The sequence below is a fragment of the Orcinus orca genome, chromosome 16 (assembly GCF_937001465.1).
Source record: "Orcinus orca chromosome 16, mOrcOrc1.1, whole genome shotgun sequence".
Lineage (NCBI taxonomy): Eukaryota > Metazoa > Chordata > Mammalia > Artiodactyla > Delphinidae > Orcinus > Orcinus orca.
In genome coordinates, this window is record NC_064574.1 from 43690054 (window position 1) to 43710540 (window position 20487).

At 44.9% G+C, this 20487-nt stretch overlaps 1 protein-coding gene across 5 annotated transcripts in view; it reads left to right on the plus strand.

Annotated features, from left to right (window-relative positions):
- The window catches only part of ABHD12 (abhydrolase domain containing 12, lysophospholipase), a 69833-nt gene that overhangs the window by 29712 nt on the left and 19634 nt on the right, over positions 1 to 20487 (plus strand). For 4 of the 5 annotated variants that reach the window (XM_033429432.2, XM_033429430.2, XM_004270440.3 and 1 more), the window contains one exon: positions 17608 to 17732. The exons of the other annotated variant lie outside the window; for it this stretch is intronic. In XM_033429432.2, coding sequence (XP_033285323.1) covers positions 17608 to 17732 — 125 coding nt within the window. The remainder of the gene's footprint in view (positions 1 to 17607; positions 17733 to 20487) is intronic. 5 annotated transcript variants of the gene reach the window in all.

Consider the following 20487-nt stretch of genomic DNA (forward strand, 5'->3'; position numbering starts at 1 on the left):
CAGAGGGCAGGATGGCATGGTCCTGGGGCATTTGGTCACCCTGTTTCCTGCTGTGGTGCAGCAGGAGGCTTTTCTACTCCATTCGCGGCACAAGAAACCCCAGGCTTTAGAGATTCTCAAGTGGATGGAAATGCAGATGCTTACGTTTGTTTTCTCTAAAGCTGCCTTTTGTACCTTCATATTCTACTGTTTCACTGACAAGTCTACTATTTATTACACTTAACATTAAATATTGATCAAAGACATCTATCTCATCAACCAACATTGTAATAAAAAGTAAAATGTCAAACATTTTATTTACTGCCTGGCACATAGTAGATGCCTGATAAATATTTGTTAGATGAATGGAAATTCAGTTGAAGAAGCAAGACTTTTCATCTGTACTCACTGCTACTGTAAAATATTATTCTGAATACTCTAGATATTATGGGAAGTTAAGAAAATGTTAAAAGATAAACCTATAAAGAGGAGCAAAAAGTTTCATTGCTTGCTTGCAGATAATGAATTTTTAACTGGAAAACTCCAATAAAAATCAACCAAAAAATTCTCAGAACTATTGGAGCTCAGTTAGATTTTCAAATGCAAAATAAATATACAGCAATTAATAGCTTCCTTATATACCAGTAACTAGCCAGCTAGAAAAATGTAACAGGATAAGCTCTATTTCACATTAAAGACAAGAACTGTATAATATCTAAGAATAAATATATAAGAAATACATAGCATCTCTATGAAGAAAATTATTCAGCTTTACTGAGAACATAAAATAATACTTGTTTAAGTGGAGAGATACATTTGTTTTTAGATGAGAATCCATTATATTGAAAAGATGGTGGGTGTTTCTTTCCCAAATAGATTTAATGCAATTCTGCCTGGGATCAGTCTGCCTCAGTTTTCCTTTAGGGAAGGCAGGACGCAAGGTCATGAGTAGTTCTGAGCAACACACGTCTCCCACGGTTGCAAACAGGAAGCCAGGGACCAGGGACTGGGAGGTCAGCAGAAGGGTAGTCAGAGTGTGGAGGCTGCCCTGTATTTTTTGCTCCTGAACTCATCACCTCTCTGGAAACTGAGGAAGAAGACTGGGATTCTCTGCATTCTAAACTTTCATGTATTTCTTCTGTTTTTTAGAGTATCTGGCCCTCTGTAGTCCAGAAACCTTCTGTTTACCTTTTGTAGAGAATAAACCTTCAGTCTTTTGGTGGGGTGGGGTAGTGGCCCCATCAGTGAAGTAGGATCTGGAGGGATTTTTCACATTGTCCTCCTGATTTGGGTCCCATCCTGAGCCCCTTCCACAGGCACTGGAGCCACCTGTCACGTGCCTTATTTATCTCTTTGCATGCTGGATTAGGACTCTCCTGGGGGTGTCAACTAAATTTGGAAGCTTTCCAGCTTCTAAAGTTTGGGTGTCTCTCCTCTCATTCTTTGCCCCTAGGGTTTTATGCTTAAAAAAAAATCACTGTCATTTTTGTGGGGTTTTGAGAAAGAATAGTTAAATCTACCATCTTTAGCCTTGTATATAAAATTTTAATGTCTCTTCAAGGCAGCATTGTAGATGGAGAAAACCTTTTGGGTAACTATTTAGGAATATATAAACTCAACCCTTCTTCCCACCATATTCCAAAATATATTCCAGGATTAAATGTAAAATGTAAAGCTGTAAAAGAAAAATAAGAAATTTTTTTTGATTTTTTTTAAATTGAAATATAGTTGATTTACAGTGTTGTGCCAGTCTCTGCTGTACAGCAAAGTGACTCAATTTTACACATGTATACATTCTTTTTTTTATAATCTTTTCTATCATGGTTTTATCACAGGATATTGAATATAGTTCCCTGTGCTATATATTAGGACTTCGTTGTTGATCCATTCTAAATGTGATAGTTTGCATCTACTAACCCCAGCCTCCCAGTCCATCCCTCTCCCACCCCCCCACCGTTGGCAACCACAAGTCTGTTCTCTATGTCTATGGGTCTGTTTCCGTTTTTTAGATAGGTGCATTTGTGCCCTATTTTAGATTCCACATATAAGTGATATCATATGGTATTTGTCTTTCTCTTTCTGACTTCACTTAGTATGATAATCTCTAGTTTCATCCATGTTGCTGCAAATGGCATTATTTCATTCTTTTTTGTGGCTGAGTAGCAGTCCATTGTATATATGTACCACATCTTTATCCATTCATCTGTCAATGGACATTTAGGTTGTTTCCATGTTTTGGCTATTGTGAATAGTGCTGCTATGAACACAGGTGTGCATGTATCTTTTTTTAAAAAAATAAATTTATTTTATTTTTGGCTGCCTTGGGTCTTCGTTGCTGCACGTGGGCTTTCTCTAGTTGCGGTGAGCAGGGGCTACTCTTCGTTGTGGTGCGTGGGCTTCTCATTGCAGTGGCTTCTCTTGCTGTGGAGCACGGGCTCTAGGTATACGGGCTTCAGTAGTTGTGGCATGTGGGCTCAATAGTTGTGGCTCGCGGGCTCTAGAGCACAGGTTCAGTAGTTGTGGCACGTGGGCTTAGTTGCTCCACAGTATGTGGGATCTTCCCAGACCAGGGCTTGAACCCGTGTCCCCCGCATTGGCAGGCGGATTCTTAACCACTGTGCCACCAGGGGAGTCCTGCATGTATCTTTTTGAATTATAGATTTGTCCAGGTATGTTCCCAGGAGTGGGATTGCTGGATCATATGGTAATTCTATTTTTATTTTTCTTAGGAACCTCCATACGGTTTTCCATAGTGGCTGTACCAACTTACATTCCCACCAACAGGTGGGAGGAGGGTTCCCTTTTCTCCGCACCCTCTCCAGCATTTGTTATTTGTAGATGTTTTAATGATGGTTATTGTGACCAGTGTGAGGTGCTACCTCATTGTAGTTTTGATTTGCATTTGTCTCATAGTGATGTCGAGCATCTTTTCATGTGTCTACTGGCCATCTGTATGTCTTCTTTGGAGAAATATCTTTTAAGGTCTTCTGCCCATTTTCGATTGGGTTGTTTGTTTTTTTGTTGTTGAGTTGTATGAGCTGTTTGTATATTTTGGAGATTAAGCCCTTGTCTGTCGCATCATTTGCAAATATTTTCTCCCATTCCATAGGTTATCTTTTCGCTTTTTTTTTAAGAATACTTATCCAGTGTCAAGGTCAGAGAAGAATGTATACCCTTAGAGGAAGAAGGCATAAAGAAAAAGACTAATACAATAAGAACAGAAAAAAATTTAATATTCTCTTATAATTACAAATTTTACCAAATAAAAAGACAAATGACAGAGGGAAATATTTTAGAAATATATAAAATGTCAGACAGAGGGACAATATCCTTAATATATAAGTAATTGTAAGAGGAGAGCACAATTAGATTGAACAGCCAGGGAGACTTTGGAGCAAGCAGCCTTGATGCTGAAACCTGGAGGAAGCACAGGGCTGGGGACATGAACTGGTCTCAGAGGTGGGGAAGCATTAGGCCCGTGCAGGTAACTGATAGCTCGAGGGTCAGAGGTGGGCAGTCTCCCTGGGACCTGTTTCAGATGCTCTTGCATGTAAAGGTTTAAGTGAGACAGTGATATGACCAAGTTTGCCTTTGAAAAGGGTCTCTCTGGCTGTATAGCAGGCAGGCGGGGGTTGGGGGTTCCATTTAAGAAGTCTCTTCAGAAGACCAAGGTATTGATCTCCAAAATGGGATGGGTTCACCCAGGAGGTGGGTGAGACACAGTCATTAAGGTCTGGGAAGGAAATATTGGGACTTCTAATTATATTCATATTCAGATATTAACCACCCAGTTATACATGTGTTTAATTTAAAACGAATGTATTTATTGAGGGCATGTTCCAAAAATGTTACTGATTGAATGTGTAATCAAGAAAGTTTAGGGCTGCTGGTCTAGGCAAGATATGTGGCTGGCCTGGAGCAGAGAGGCAGCAGACGAGGTGACTAGAGGTGTATGGGTTTGAAATGTTTTGGAGTCTTGGTGTGCATTGGAAGTGGAGGTGGGGCAAGAAGGGGTATCAGGAATGACTGCTGGGGGTCTTCCACGGGCACAGGTATTTGCTGAGATGGAGAACTGGAGGGGAAGCAGATGGAAGCAGAGGGGGAGAGGGTGGAAGATCAAGCATTTGGTTTTGGACATGGTAGTTTTGATTTGCCTGTGGGACTCCACATGGAGACACTGAAGATAGCTGGGTATACAGCGCTGTACCTGGAGCTCAGTCCTTTGAGGCCTGCACGTTGTTGATCTGACCTGAGTGTTGGTCAGGGCAGACCAGGTCATGCAGCAGAACCCCTGGGTCACTGGTGTATTTCTTACCCCACTGTGTGTCTGGTATGGCCTCTGCTTGTTGTGGTCACTGAGGATCCAGGCCAGCAGGGCCTCCAGCTCCACACACCCTCCCTCCACCTTGTGGGCCGTTGCTGCTCCTGAGGCGGAAGGGACATGGTCTCTCTGCTCACATTTCCTTAGCCAAAGCAAGTCACTTGGCCGCCCCTAACTCTAAAGGGGAAGGGGGGTGTGCCATCCTGCCCTGGGCCCAGGGAGGCACAGAGCCAGAGAGAACGGTGAGCGGCCCTGGCGACTGCCATGTATTCTGTGCAAGAGCTGATGGGCTCGGCTATTTTTAGCAGATGACAGTTGAGTAGCACTGGGCCCACAGCACAGAGCACTGTGCTCCCCTCTTCGCTGCCTTAGGGCATGTCCTGGGGGCCTAGGGCAGAACACCACTCAAGCTGAACAGGAAGGTCCTGTGACTCTGCTAGAAAACGCAAGTGTCCTGGGGACCGAGGGCCACAGAAGTGCGGTGGGTCTGCCTGTGAGCTGCCAGAGCCGGGTGGGGTCCACCCCGGAGGAGACTGGCAGCCCCACCACAGCCCTGCACCCACTTCCCGCTTAGCTTCCCTTCTGATGCTGCATGCCACGTTACTGGCGTCATTTCTGAAGCACGAAACTACTGCTTTTAAGCACTAACGTGGTTAAAGAGTAATTGTAATTTAGGATACCAGAGCAGGAAATTAGAGCTCAGCTGGGTGGTTCGGCCAAGCAGGGCTGGACAAAGCCAGCCCAGGACAGAAGCTCTTTCAGTTCAGCTCAGTGTTCCTTCTCCATGTGCGAGACCAAGACCATGACCATGCTGAGCATTTCATGTCCTTGTTTGTTTACTCTGCACAACGGACCTTTCAGGTAGATTCCATTAGAGTGGGGGAACCGAGGCTCAGAGAGTCGGGCTGTGAGGAGTGACAGGCCATCTCTGTCTCCACTGCTATGCAGAGCCCAGGTTTGGGAGCACGGTGCCTCGCACTTTACAGGTGCTCCCGCTGGAGGGAAACACCGCAAGGGCCCCAGCTGCCTGAGGGGCTGTTTTACTGGATGGGGGCCTTGCTCTGAGTCTTCACCCAGCACTCTGTTCCCTCCCCTGGTAGAGGAATCAGGCAGGTTATTGAAACATCTAACTTGGGAACAGTAAGGTGAAAAGCAAATCACTATCAATTTGGAAATCGGAGGGGAAGCAGGTGCCATTCCTGCACCTGCCTTCTCACACATTTTCCCAGAACTGCAGCCCTTCTGCCTGTCTGGGCGCATCTGAGGGTTGCTCACCGGGGCTCGTGGAGGTGGAGTCGGTCCCCAGGTTGGTCCCTGAAGGGCTCCAGTCCTGATGCTAGAGAGGTGGACACGTCCACAGCAGCAGTGGGTATGCTGGCTGAGGTCACATGTCCAGGAAAGAGAGGTGGCCAGTTCCCAACAGTTTTAAACCATTGGGTGTCGGAGCAGCTCATGGGAAATGGCTGTTTGGAAGCTGATAGGCTTAGTTGCATAGAGAATCTTGCAAGCACTGAGCATTTATTGCCTAAGGGAAGTCTGAGGGCTTGTGCCAGCTGCCCTGCAGAGGGCCTGTGGGGAATGAAGCCTCCACAGCGTCAGGTGCTGGGAGCAGGCAGACCAGCAGGAGTTACTGTGGGGGCCTGGCCTTAGGTATCATTTCTCCTGTTCAGTTTGGCAGGTGCTGTTTGACTGGAACACACTAAGGTATACTTTTGTTTTTCATCTCCATAGTGCAGGAACTACATTGATATAAACAAGCTCATTCACTGAAGTTTTCCTCAGTAAAGAACATCTTTTGGGCTTCCTTGGTTCCTAGATTTGGCTTCTGTTCTTTCAAGAAAGGTCTCTCTCTCTCTCTCTTTTTTTTAAATTTAATTTTATTTATTTGGTTGCACTGGGTCTTAGTTGCAGCAGGCGGGCTCCTTAGTTGTGACTTGCCAGCTCCATGTTTGTGGCATGCGAACTCTTGGTTGCGGCGTGCATGTGGGATTTAGTTCCCTGACCAGGGATTGAACCCACCTCCCTGCTTTGGGAGTGCAGAGTATTAACCACTGCACCACCAGGGAAGTCCCAAGAAAGGCCTCTCTTTATCTACCCATCAGTGCTTCATATTATTGCCCTAGTTTCACAGCTCAAAGTGGGGAAAAAGAAGACAGCCTCCTTAAAGTATAAATGACAACTTTCATTTGGTGGCATGCAATGAAAGATCTTTAAAAATATATACCTTTTCAGTTTGCTCAAAGAAAGGGTTTTGCTCTTTTGGCAGGAAATGGTTAAAAAAAATTTTTTTTTTAATGACAGCTCCATCCACAGGAAGTTTTCTTAGGCTGAGCTCAGAGACACAGCCTTTCTCATTAAACATGATGAGTGCAGCCTCATTCTTATTTTCTGTCTTGACCTTAAAATGGGGACAGGGCTTTGTTGTTTAAAATCTTCATTTGTTATCTGCCTGTTTCCCTTTGTTAGCAGAGAATGAGAGTGAACCCCTGTTAGTCTTGATGTCCTGCATGAACTGTTTTCCAGCTGCGGATTGACAGAGTATCCGACAGGGTTCACTTCTTAACACCTGCTGGTTCCGTATAATACAGAATTTCCAGCTCTAGCCCCGCAGAGGACACGGTAGTGTTTGTATGAGGTGGGGGCCTTTGGGAATGATGGTCCTGTTATTTTTCCCATTTCCTGTTCCAAAGAGAGACTTTGACAGCTCAAACCTCTTACAAAGAAATAATGCTTCCATTGTTCAAAGCAGTTTAATTATGTTTGAGTATCTCTTTAGAAGGCACGGAAGGAGAAGAAAAAGAGAGGTAGGAAAGGGAAAGCCCAGGTCAGATAAGCAAGCAGACAGAGAAGCGATGGGGCCAGTTTCTTGGTCTGAACTGCTGGAGGGGGTGTGAAGACTGTCGTTCTGAGAAGATGGGATGGATGGCCAAGAGCTGAGCAGACCAGACAAGTTCATTTTTCTTCTAGTGTAACCTTTATTAATTTTTTCTGACAGTACAGTCCTGTCTTGCATAGGATTTTGCGGACTCAGTAGTTTGGCTTGCTGGATTTGGTTTGGTGTCGTCATGTTCCCCAGGTCGCTTGGGATCCTGTGTGTCTCTGTGAATGGTCTGACCCAAGAACGTCTTTGTCTTGGACATCAGGAAAGATGGCCTGCGTTCAGTTCCACATGGACCGTGTGCTCATACACGAGCCTCAGTTTCTCATCTGGAACCTGGGACTTACATACAACATTTTAGCCCAGAAGGCATGAGGCCTGGCAGTTGATGCCAAGAAGTCAGCCATAAGTGTGAATGAACTTCTGTGGAAGGACCTGTTTTGGCACCAGAGCTGAGGTCAGTTGCAGGAGAGTCCTCCCACTGTGGGAGCCAGTAGGTGTCTCCTTCACTGCCGTTCCTGCCTCCCATCCTGCTTCTGGGACAGCATGCACCCCTGTGTCTGGCTTCCACCTCCCACAGTGGTGAACTGGCACTGCAGGTAGGAGCAGTCCTTAGGGCCAAATTCTGGTTATTGGTTTTTTGCTTACTGCCAGATAGTTTCCTGCTTCATTGAGCTTATTTGATCTGTCGAGGCCAAAAACTCCTTTTTGTTTGTTTGCTTATGAAAGTGGTTTAAGTCTTAAAATTAGAACCTTCAGGTCTTGTCCTGAGAGACTGAAGGGCTCCTTTGGCCACTCCAGGGTGGCTTCCTTTGTCCCCAGTTCTCTGTCCCTCCTAGTTTGTTTTTTTTTGGTTTTTTTTTTTTTTTGCGGTACGCGGACCTCTCACTGTTGTGGCCTCTCCTGTTGCGGAGCACAGGCTCCGGACGCGCAAGCTCAGCGGCCATGGCTCACGGGCCCAGCCGCTCCGCGGCAGGTGGGATCTTCCCGGACCGGGGCACGAACCGGTGTCCCCCGCATCGGCAGGTGGACTCTCAACCACTGCGCTACTAGGGAAGCCCCCTCCTAGGTTTCTGCAGAGACTCTCAGGAAGGATTCAGGCGTGCTCAGCACCCTTACTGGCCTGTTCCAACCCCAGGGGAAGGGAGATGCCATACAAAACTCTGAAGTGCGGGTGGTGGCACCTTAATGATCATGGGCATTGAGTCTGGCTCGGCAGGGACAGAGGGAAAGGCCGTGAAGGTGAAGTAAGTGGCAGTGTCACAGGAAAGAAAGTGGGGCCAGAGAGGATGGTCATGTCCCAGGTCTCAGGTGAGTTCCTGGGACGGGGGATGGCCACTGAGTGTGGGTTCTTGGCTTTGCGCAGGAAAGAATTCAAGAGTGAGCCATAGTAAAGTAATAAGAAAGTTTATTCGGGGACTTCCCTGGTGGCGCAGTGGTTAAGAATCTGCCTGCCAATGCAGGGGACATGGGTTTGAGCCCTGGTCTGGGAAGATCCCACGTGCCGCGGAGCAACTAAGCCCGTGTGCCATAACTACTAAGCCTGCACTCTAGAGCCCACAGGCCACAACTACTGAGCCCACATGCCACAACTACTGAAGCCCGTGCACCTAGAGCCTGTGCTCCGCAACAAGAGAAGCCACCGCAATGAGAAGCCTATGTACCGCAACAAAGAGTAGCCCCTGCTCGCCGCAACTAGAGAAAAATCCGTGCGCAGCAACGAAGAGCCAATGTAGCCAAAAATAAATTAATTAATTAATTTTTTAGAAAAGGAAGTTTATTCAGGGAGATACACACTCCATAGACAGAGTGTAAGCCATCTCAGAAGGTGAGAGGCACCAGGGTACGGGGTTGTCAGTTTTTATAGGGGTGGGTAATTTCATAGGCTAATGAGTGGGAGGAGTGTTACAACTATTTTGGGGAAAGGATGGGAATTTCCAGGAATTGGGCCACTGTCCACTTTGTGACCTTTATGGTTGGCCTTGGAACTGTCATGGCGCCTGTGGATGTGTTATTTAGCATGTTGTATTACAGTGAGCCTATACTGAGGCTCAAGGTCTAGTGGAAGTCAACTCGTCCACCATCTTGGAGCTGGTTGGTTCTAACCAGTTTATGTTGTGTCCTTGATGGCTGTCATTCTTTTAAAGGTTATGCCCTGCCCCCTTCCTGTCTCAGCAAGTGCTGAGGTGCTCAGGGGCTGCTGGGTGGGCAGGCAGCTGTGGTCTCCTCAAGTCATACTTCAGACCAATAAAACTAGAATTTCTTTTTTTTCTTTCTTTAGTTTTATTATTATTTTTTCTTTTTCTTTTTTTGGCCACGCTGCACGGCATTCAGGACCTTAGTTTCCTGACCAGGGAGCAAACCCATGCCTCCTGCAGTGGACCGCCAGGGAATTTCCAAAACTAGAATTTCTGAAGCAAGTTCCAGGCATTGATATTTTGTAAATTTCTCCAAAGATTCTAATACACAACCAAGTGACTGTCAACCAGAGTAACTTTCAGTGTAGATGCTTGGTTGAAGACACAAACTATGAAACAGAAAAAAACTGTGGAACTCAAGTGTAGTTGGAGCCCAGAGAAATTGGTGGTGGTTCTGATAATTTTCTGCATTAATGATCATGGGGCAGTAATTCTTTGATCAAACATTCACTGAGCACAAACTGTAGGCGTGGCATTGACTTAGCTACCACAGAGACAAAGGTGAAAGACGGGGTCCCTGCTGGAAGGACTTCATCTGTTGGAGAAAGATGGCCAGACCCGATGATTGTGCTGCTGAGAGAAAAACTTTTCCAGCATAAATTTACATCTGAAGTAATTGACAGTAGACAGATTAACAGGAAAAAAGTTTATTACGCATGTGGGAGTGCTCTGTAAGGAGAGCAGCTACCCAAACAGCCAGAGGGAAAGGGTTTATATTGCCAGTTTCATAAAGGGGAGGGGCAGGACTGAGGCTTGTTGATATAGTGTTTTTGGATGTCCTGTGCCCAAGGTCAGTCACCTCCCTGACTGGAGACCTCCCCAAGGGCAGTTTGTGGCAGCTACTCTTCTAGAGCTCTGCCTTAGGCAGAGGAGGGAATTTCCAATGAGATTTCTTTCTGCATCTATTAGAAATCAGATGTTTTCATTTTGAAGTAATTTTGACCATTTCTTTTGGGTTGTCAGTCCCCACATTCCCCCAGTTGAAACTTCCCAAGAAGTTTCACAAGCAAGGAGCTGGTTGATTGCTGCAGAGAGAAGACTCAGCTGAGAAGGTGAGAAGTAGGCAATCTGCAGTAGGAAAGAAGACCTTGGGTTAGAGCAAGCAAACAAAAAGAAAAACAAAGATTAATGGTTGGAGCAGATTCTAAACCCATTTTCTGAGTCCAGAGGGCAGTCAGTTGAGAAGATATTTAAACGTTGAGTTTGAAGCATTTTTAGGTTGTGGAGGGAGGATGGCAATAAGATGGATTTCCTGGTTTGCAGTTTGAATGTCTTTGGTAATGGCATCCCACACGTGATCTGCTGTGGTGAAGCCTCGAAAAGGTTTACATCAAGTTGACCAGCTTCATCCGGAAGGACTTTTCAGATCCTCAGGGAAGGGGAAACTGCACGACAGCCTGGAGTCCCATTGAGGATCTGGGCAGTCAGAGGGTGTGAAGAAAATTAGAAATGTTTACTTGGAGGGTTGTAACCAGGCATTGAAGGAAACCCAAAGAATTGAGAATTTGGTGAAGACTGATAAAATGTACAAGAGGGCAGGATCTAGACCAGTTTACAGATAGATAATAAAACCTCAAAGATAATGAACAGGACTAGAAATCTGAATAACCCACAAGGGTGTGTTACAGTTTTCTGTTGAAACATAAAATTTCTCTCCACAGTCGTGTCCTTCTTTGATCAGAGATACTCAAAGTAAGATTATTTTTCTTTATTAAAAGAAAAAAAAGATTTGACCTAATCATTTACATAAGTGCAGCAAGCATGCCAGTTGACCACATAGGCCTCTTAAAAGTTTGCTTTGCTGGAACATTTTATAAGGAATCTCAGACTTTTAAAAGTCTTTCGAAGCTAAGAAGCCAAGTCAAGAACTGCAGTACCTATAGATTTGGATGAATTCCTATCTTCCTGAAGTCCTTAAAATATCCTACAGTTTTGGGGCCTGCCAGGAAGTGACCTGTAAGTAAGGCTGGGAGCTATGTAAATTAGGTACCAGGCCTATTTTTCTAAGAGGCGTTTCTAAACATTGGTTCCATAAAGTCAGCCTTAGTTCCTTAAAGCTGTCTGGTCGTATACAATTCTATGAACCATTTTAAAATATGCCATTCCAGTCAAAGCCTTGGTTATATAATCAGTGTTTCCAATTGTGTTCTGTACAAGGAAGACGGCTTCTTGCTGAAGTTATGCAAGTAACTACATTGCCATGAAAATAAGAATAGTCAGAGTCTCTGGATTCTGGAGGGATCAGGCAGGGGGAAAAAGATAAATGTTTGTTACCAAAGTTAGTGTGCCCAATGCACAGTGAGGCCAAACAAACCAGCACATCAGAGTTTGGAGCAGAGAAAGGTTTATTGCAGGGCCAAGCAAGGAGAACCGGTGGCTCATGCTCAAAGACCCCTGATGGCTTTGGTGGAAAAGTTTTTATAGGCAAAATTTGGGGTGAGGGCTGCAGGGTGTGTAACTTTCTTCTGATTGGTTGGTAGTGAGGTATTACGATGGTGCTACAGGAATCTTGTGCTCAGCCTGAAATTACCATCCTCCACCTGGATGGGGACCTTAGTTCCTGCAGAAGACACTCAAAGATATTGTTTTGTATATCCCTTGAGGAGGAACCAGGACCCTGCCCCAAGGGTGCACTGTTGTTCTTGACTGCCCCTCCCTTGTTTCTCATTGCCTCCCTTCCCCAATTAGCAACTGTTTGAATCTGCCCTTTGGAAATCAGGGAAGGTCAAGGAGGCTGAGTGAAGCCTATCTCCTGGAAACAGGGGGTGCAGAAGGGCTTTTGTGCCCAGGAGTGCTCCACAGAGTCCTGCTTGGTTTCAGCTATTGTTGAAAAATCCATTCATAAAACTTTTATAGCACGTCAGCCTGATACACTGGTTCTTTTATATTTATTGATTGATTGATTGATTGATTGCCACGTTGGGTCTTCGTTGTTGCTCGCGGGCTTTCTCTGGTTGCAGCGAGCGGGGACTACTCTTCGTTGTGGTGCACGGGCTTCTCATTGTGATGGCTTCTCTTGCTGTGGAGCACGGGCTCTAGGTGCGCGGGCTAGTTGTTGCTTGCGGGCTCTAGAGTGCAGACTTAGTAGTTGTGGCCCATAGGCTTAGTTGGTCCGCGGCATGTGGTATCTTCCCGGACCAGGGATTGAACCCATGTCCCCTGCATTGGCAAGCAGATTCTTAACCACTTCGCCACCAGGGAAGTCCGATACACTGGTTCTTAACAGTTATACTGGGATTGTTTCATGAATGCTGTAAGCTAGCCATCATCAAGTTATTTCCCTGTTTATTATTTTTATAACACTTGTGTTAGGCAAGTTTCAAAAAAAAAATCACAGAATAAAAACCTTAGTTAAATACGTGGGTTTTGTTTTATTGCTGCACTTGATATCCATGAAATAATGGATTTCAAGCAATTTTACTGTATACCTACTTGTACTTTTATTCTTAGGTTGAGTTTGTGATTTTTATAATCTTAATAATCTAGTAGATTATATTAGGTTGTTATTCTACCTGGGTTTATTAGTCAAATAATGTGTGCTCATATTATACTTAATGCTGATAACTCAGAGTGAAACCATGCACTTCAGGTGGGACTTGAACCCACCTGCCGGGAGTTGAACCTGGTCAAAACCCACTGTCTTTTAATTGAGGTCACACAGCTGGTCTCAGGACTCATGAAGCTCAGGTTCTTTATGTCTTGTCGACTGAGAGACACAGAGATAGGTAGAAGTGGATTTATTTAGAGAGAAGCACACTCCACAGAGTGTGGACCATCTCAGAAGGTGAGAGTCCCCAAAATATGGTGTGGTTAGTTTTTATGGGCTGGGTAAATTTCATAGGCTAATGAGCAGGATTATTCCAGCTATTTCGGGGGGAAGGGGCAGGGATTTCTAGGAATTGGGCCACCGCCCGCTTTTGGCCTTTTTTGGTTGGCCTCAGAACTGTCATGGCACTGGTGGGTACGTCATTTAGCGAATGCATTACAATTAGCATATAATGAGGCTCGAGGTCTACTGGAAGTCGAATCTTCCACCATCTTGGATCTAGTTGGTTCTAACCAGTTTTTGTCTTGTCCTTTGGCGGTGTCACTCTTTTAAAGGTTGTGCCCTGCCCCCTTCCCTCCTGTTTCAAGAGGACAACTGCTTTTATTAAACTGACACCACTAAACTGGTTTTATTTATACATGAGCTTGAAAAATATTTGGGTTCTTATACTTCTGGGAGTTTTAGGAATATTTAACTTGTCACTTATTTCTCTTTAAGCCAATTGGAACAGAGCTCCTTAAGGGGGTTTTATAAATTAATTTGGTAATACCATCCAGGGCTAGGAAAACATCACAAATACAGTGGACCCTTGAACAACACGGGTTTGAACTATGCAGGCAGGTCCACTCATAAACGGATTTTTTTTCACCAAAGACGTACCACAGTACCACATGATCCATGGTTGGTTGAATCCACAGAAGCAGAACTGCAAAAATGGAGGGCCAACTTTAAGTTATACTCAGATTTTCAATTGCATGGAGGGTTGGCACCCCTAACCCCTTCGCTGTTCAAGGGTCAGCTGTAGCTTACATATGTACATACATACACAAACATATGTCCATACATATGTAAACAGACAGTCAGATACAAAGAGAGATCTTACTGCACTCGTCCTGACAGCTGAGCCACCAGTCAGCATAATCACAGTCACACAAAACTCAGCAGCTTATGTAACGTAAGAGTTGGTTCTCGTCTTTGCCCTGCTTTATTTATCTTTTTATCTGAATTTAGTTTTGGGGAAATGCAACAATTTAAGATATCTGCTCAAGATGAGGACTAATGCTTTTTTACTATATTTGACTTTTAAGATTTTCATTTCCCATGATATGTAATCCTGTGGAGGCAATGGACTAAATTTCAGGTGAGGGACTTTTTGAGAATACCAAGCAGCAGTCTGGGTGTTTCCACAGCCCAGCTGCATGGGTAAAACACCTGACCTATTTCCAATATGTCATTTTTCCTTTTCATCCTCAGGTAGAGGCTGTGTGGAGTCCCCCATGTAGGCAGGGGCCTAAAGCTCTAGTGGCTGTAGGGAGGTGGGGCTGGGGTGGGAAGGAAAAGGCCTGGCAGGGTGGACAGAAGGAGCCGGTAGAAAGGTCAGGCACGCGTACAGCCCTCTCTGGGATGCCTTCTGAGGAGACGGCTTGGGATTTCCAGACAGAAAGTAGAGTTAGGGGATCAGGGGATGAAAAATTACTGAGGAGATATCAAGGGTGGAGGGACTCTTGCTAAAGGCAGGTCAAGGGTTTAGACATCAAAGGTGGGGGGATGAGGGACTTGATCAGATATCAAGGTGGGGAATGGCTTAGCAGGATTCTTGCTAAAGGCAGGTCAAGGTCAAGGCAAGAGGGCTCAGTTCTTGGTAAAAGCTGAGAAAGTGAATGTCTAATGACTGCATCAAAATTTTACAAGTCAGGTGGTGTCAAATTCTCAGCTGTCAACAAAAATGAAAAAGGGCTTATTTGAGTTTTTTTACTGTGTGATTTTGAGCATGTAACTCTGAAGAAGTGGTGATACTAGTAAACTTCCACTCCCTTTTACTGATGTGAACAAGTTCTCAATACTTATATGTTTAAAAACCAAAAACAGAAATAGAATTAATGCTAACCCCCCCACTTTTTTCTATCAATAAGTAATATATAGAGAGAGACATGATGCATTTGGGAAAGTAGTGGAATCCATCTCATTTAAAGATGTATTTTCAATAAAAGTTTACTTTTCATGCTTAATAATAATTTACCGAAAATATAACATATTTGTCATTTTGATTAATGTGTATGATAATAATTATAATAACTCAATCCGGAAGAAAATGATTTTAATGTAGAAGAGCCTTATTGCTACAGGTAGATACATTTTTTTTCATTTCTATTTATATATTTTTTTTGTTCAAGAGGAATATGACAGCTAGTAAGTGGTAGATTGGATGCTGGACCAGATCATTCGACTTCAGAGCCGGCACCTTAACCACTACATCGTATGCCTTTCCTCAGTGAATGGGTAGACTGTACATGGAATTTAAGATGCCCTTTTAAACTTCTCCTGCATCATCTAGTTAACTCCTGTATTCCTGACTTAGTGTTTCCACCAGTGGCCCTTTCCCTGGAAGCCCAGACTAGGTCAGGTCACCCTGCACCAGATGCCTCTCTCACAGCCCTTTGTCTGCCCCGCTGAGCTGAGAGCACAGCAGAGACGCAGATAGCATCCTCTGCTGCCCTTATTGTCCACTGCCCCAGGAGTGCCCAGTGCTCAGTAACGACTGGTGGATGAGCCAGGTGAATGAGTGAAAGGATTACATCGTCAGATATGCATATTTGTCATCAGCTTTATTGAGGTATTATTTACATCAGCTTTGTTGAAGTATTATTTACATGCGATAAAATTTACCAACATATACATTCATGTGTCCACAACCACAGTCCAGATAAAGAACATTTCTATCACTGCAAAAGTTGCCTCGTGCCCCTTGCAATCTCTTTCCTCTACTCCCAGCCTCTGAGGTCACTGTTCTGCTTTTCTGTCTCTGTAGTTTTGCTTTTTCTGGAATTTCAGACAAATGGGATTATACAGGATGTAGTCTTTTGTGTCTGTCTTATTTAACTTAGCCTAATGCTTTTTAAAAAAATTTTTATTTATTTTTAAATAAATAAATTTGTTTATTTATTTTTGGCTGCATTTGCCCTTCGTTGCTGTATGTGGGCTTTCTCTAGTTGCGGCGCGTGGGCTTCTCATTGCGGTGGCTTCTCTTGTTGCGGAGCACAGGCTAGGTGCGCGGGCTTCAGTAGTTGTGGCACATGGGCTCTAGAGCGCAGGCTCAGTAGTTGTGGTGCATGGGCTTAATTGCTCTGTGGCACGTGAGATCTTCCCCGACCAGTGCTCGAACCCGTGTCTCCTGCATTGGCAGGAGGATTCTAAACCACTGTGCCACCAAGGAAGCCCCTAGCCTAATGCATTTAGATCCTTCTGTTGTATTGTTGCATGTGTCAGCAGTTCAAGGTATATTTTTTTAAACCACCTTACTTTTTTTCAAAATAGTCCAGAAATAAGTAACTAAACCCATTGAGGTTGAGACTTGATATGCTCAGATAAGCAGCAGTTTCCATGTGTGCTTGGGGCTCATGGGGTCCCCAGAACCCTTCAGCATGTCCGTGAGGTCAGAGAGATTTCATGGTAACACTGAGATGCTGTTTGCCATTTTCACTTTCATTCTCTCATGGGGTTTCGGGAGCTTTCCAGATGCTGCGTGACGTGTGGGATTGCAGCAGATTGAATGCAGAAGCAGATACGAGAACCCATCTGTCTTCTGTTAAGCTGTCTGACTTAAAGAAATTTGTAAAAATCTCCTCACTAAAATTTTTCGTTTTGGAAAATATAATCATTTTTTATAACATGTTAATTATATTTATTGTTGTTTATTGTTATTAGATGACTTAATAGATATTTAAAATTTTTCTTTAATTTCTCATAAAACAAAGAGTAATACACACAAAGCATATGAACAGAAGCTCTTTTGGGCCCTCAATTTTTCAGTTGTAGAGAGGCCCTTAGTCCAAGAAGTTTGAGACTCTCTGGGCTAGGGACATTTTTTAACAGGGGATCAGGAACAGGATGAGGAAGTCTTGGAGCTGGTTGTGGATTAGAAGAGTCTTGAGACCTGGGGTGATGACCTGGCCCGAGGTGCCTGGAAAAGGGGCCTCTGGAGGGTATGCGGGCAGAAATATGAGAACATGCAGTGATGGCCAGAGCCTTCCGGCCAGCTGCCTCCCGGGACCTGGTGTGGCAGGTTCTGTTGCATACGTGCTTCCTCTGATGGATAGCCCACGCTTGCTTGCAGGAGGGCAGTCAGAGGCTCAGAGGCAGCCACTCTCCTGAGGTGAAGTTGCAGCTACTGTCTGACATGAAGTTGGGCACTTTCTGAGGATCTGATGGCTGTGCTGGGTTCTGATTCCAGGGCATACAAAGGAAATCAGCAGGACTGTTTCTTTGGCTTTCGGGGAAACAAATTTTACCCTTCTGGTAGAGTTCTAAGTGCAAATTAAAAGGCAAAAGCAGGTGGGAGGCTCCTCTTATCATTGGTGATACTCTTGTTGGAAACAATAGGTGTGGATCGTGGTCAGTGATGCTGTTAGTAAACCACAGCAGACTCACTCCTGCCTTTGACCTGCTCACTGCTTTTCTCTTTCAGGCGAAAGGGCCTGTGCTTCCGACTGAGGAAGATACTCCTCTGTGTCGTGGGGTTGTACGTGGCCATTCCATTTCTCATCAAACTGTGTCCTGGGATACAGGCCAAACTGATTTTCTTGAATTTCGGTAAGTGCTGTGTGTCCATGTTTCCTTTCATTTTAGTAGGAGTTCATTTTCATGGTGATTTATGTATTTATATATTCACTACTGAGATCAGGAAATAGAGCCTTTTTATTGTCCAGAAGGTTCCCTTTGCCCCCTCCCAGTTAAAAGATGTTTGTAACAAGGGCATTGCTCTTCAGGGTTGGCATTTGTGTGCACAGGTGACTACTGCATGGTGGGGGGGTCTTTCTTCAGCTGAGGTGGGTAGAAATGTTGATAACATGGAGAGTCTTCTGAAGCTGTCATGTTGGGGATGCTCTGTCCTTTGTGCAGTCTAGGAGGTTAACTGTCCTTGGAAAAGGTGACCACTGAAAATAGTGCCTTAAAAATAATTAGGCCTTTTTTCTTTAAATTTAAAAAAAAAAATCTTTTTTTTTCCCCCTTAAAAAACCCTGACAACTTGAGGATATGGGGAGGGGGAAGGGTGAGCTGTGACAAAGCGAGAGAGAGGCATGGACATATATACACTACCAAACGTAAGTAAGGTAGATAGCTAGTGGGAAGCAGCCGCATAGCACAGGGAGATCAGCTTGGTGCTTTGTGACCGCCTGGAGGGGTGGGATAGGGAGGGTGGGAGATGCAAGAGGGAAGAGATATGGGAACATGTGTATATGTATAACTGATTCACTTTGTTATAAAGCAGAAACTAACACACCATTGTAAAGCAATTATACCCCAATAAAGATGTTAAAATAAAAAACAAAACAAAAAACCTGACATACTTTGGTTTCTGTGGAATTATATGCTGGCTTTCGAGGTGTTATAGTCTCCTTCAGTTAACTTGGACCTGGTGTGTTCCAAAGTTTTGTTTTTTTCATGCTATATGTTTACTTTTGGGCAAGTGGGAGGAAAAAGGGTAGAAGTATCAGGTTTATGAAGTGGAAGGTATACGGTTGCCAGGAATAATCCTTTTATGGAGCATCCTTTTACACCTTCAAGATGAGGCCAGGCGGGAAGGGACTGCGCCTGCGGGCCTTCGAGGTCGGCGGATAGAACGTGGTGCTTGGCACACAGCAAGTGCCTCATGAGAGATGGCCTTGCAGTCAGGTGTGGGGAGCACTCAGGGCAGGTGAGGCAGGCTCTGCACGCTCTTGGCTGTGCTGGTTTGCAAGGAGTGGGTTTGAACTTGTGTGTGTCGGAGCTGGAGGCTTGGGAAGCTGGGCTGGTGCTATGGAGGCAGCAGGGGAGCTGGTGAAGAGGAGGTGGGAGGAGAGGACAGACAGGAGGTGTTGCAAGGCAGGGGGTGGGTGGCCCCTCGTCTGGAGTAACACCAGTGCTGCAGACTCTGCAGAGGCCCGTGTGCATTGGGGCACATGAGTTTGGGGTGTTAAGTCTGCAGTAGACTTGATCACAGAAAAGTGGATGTCGCTGCTGAAAGGGAATGTCTGCTCTAAAGAGGCGCAGGAGGAGGAGGAACAGAAATAGTGAGGTGGATATTTAATACTTCATAAACCTAAAATGCGTTTTGTATTTGGGTGTCATAAAGTAAGTGTAAAACACATGTAGGTACACTAAGAAGCATTTGATTTTTCTAACATAAACGTGGCTAAACTTCCAGGAATTTATCATCCCTGAGTTTTCACCGCTTGTGAGAAGCACAAACTTAGAAGGAACTCACAGCCTATTAAAATCAAGAAAGTTTTGTTTTTTTCTGACTGTAATGTCCCTTAAATGTCCACAGTCAGTCTAGCACAGAAGAGAGTTTGAGTTACACGCAAACACGAAGCCACAGGCTGCAGATTTCCCAATAGCAGACCTTAGAGTCAGCCCTGCACAGCTTTCCCACAAGGCAGGCCTCCGGACAACTCCAGGCCCCTTGGGCAGGTGTCTTGGCAGCAGGTGGCCTGCTGCCCTCTGGGCTGCCACACCGCGGGGTCCCAGCAAATATTTGAATAGAGTTGATTTTCTTTAGGTCAGTCATTGGGGTAACTTTAGACACAGCCCACAAATTTTGCACTGTTGATTTCCTAATGAAATGGCAGGATGTTCCTGGGTTCTCTGGGTTGGGCTCCATGGCACAGAAGAGGGGGGCCAGGCTGGGCCGTGGGGCCGCCCTGCACCCCCCAGAGAGACACCCGTCCCCAACTCCTTGTTTCCATATGCCTGCTGTGTGGAAGTGGGATGGTTGTGTGTGCCCCTCCCCGTGGAGGAGACGGGGATCTCCAGGCTGTCTTGCGGTGTGACTTGGCAGTTTCATCTCACGCTTCTGGAGGACCTGCATGTTCGGGGGGCACCTTCCTTCTTGTCTCCTCAAGATGTGAATTGTGAGCTGTGGATTTCCATTTGGATATTGCAGGAAGTGTAACAATCTTTTGGGCCCCAAAACATGATTAAGATAGTCTTAAGTTCATAGCAACTCTATCTGAAACTAAATGTATAACTCAGATAAATAAGCATTAGATGAAGGATAGCATCTATGATTTCCTGCTGGTCTTTTTGTGTGTGTCTGTACGTGTAAGCATAAATATATGTGCTTTTCGATACTCACATTCAAAAGTCCATACCCCCGCCCCCAGCCCGGCGATGTTGTGTTGATAGCAGCGCCTTGTCACAGTCTTTGCCCTGGGATTTAGAACCATCTCCTGGTGGGAAGGAATGTTTCAGTTCAGAGGCTGGTATAAAACTGCTCTTGTCTGCACACTGCCTTGGGCCTTTTTTGGAGATTAGGGTTAATATATGAATTGCTCATTTGTTGTTCAAGCAGAAGGCCAGCCTGTCC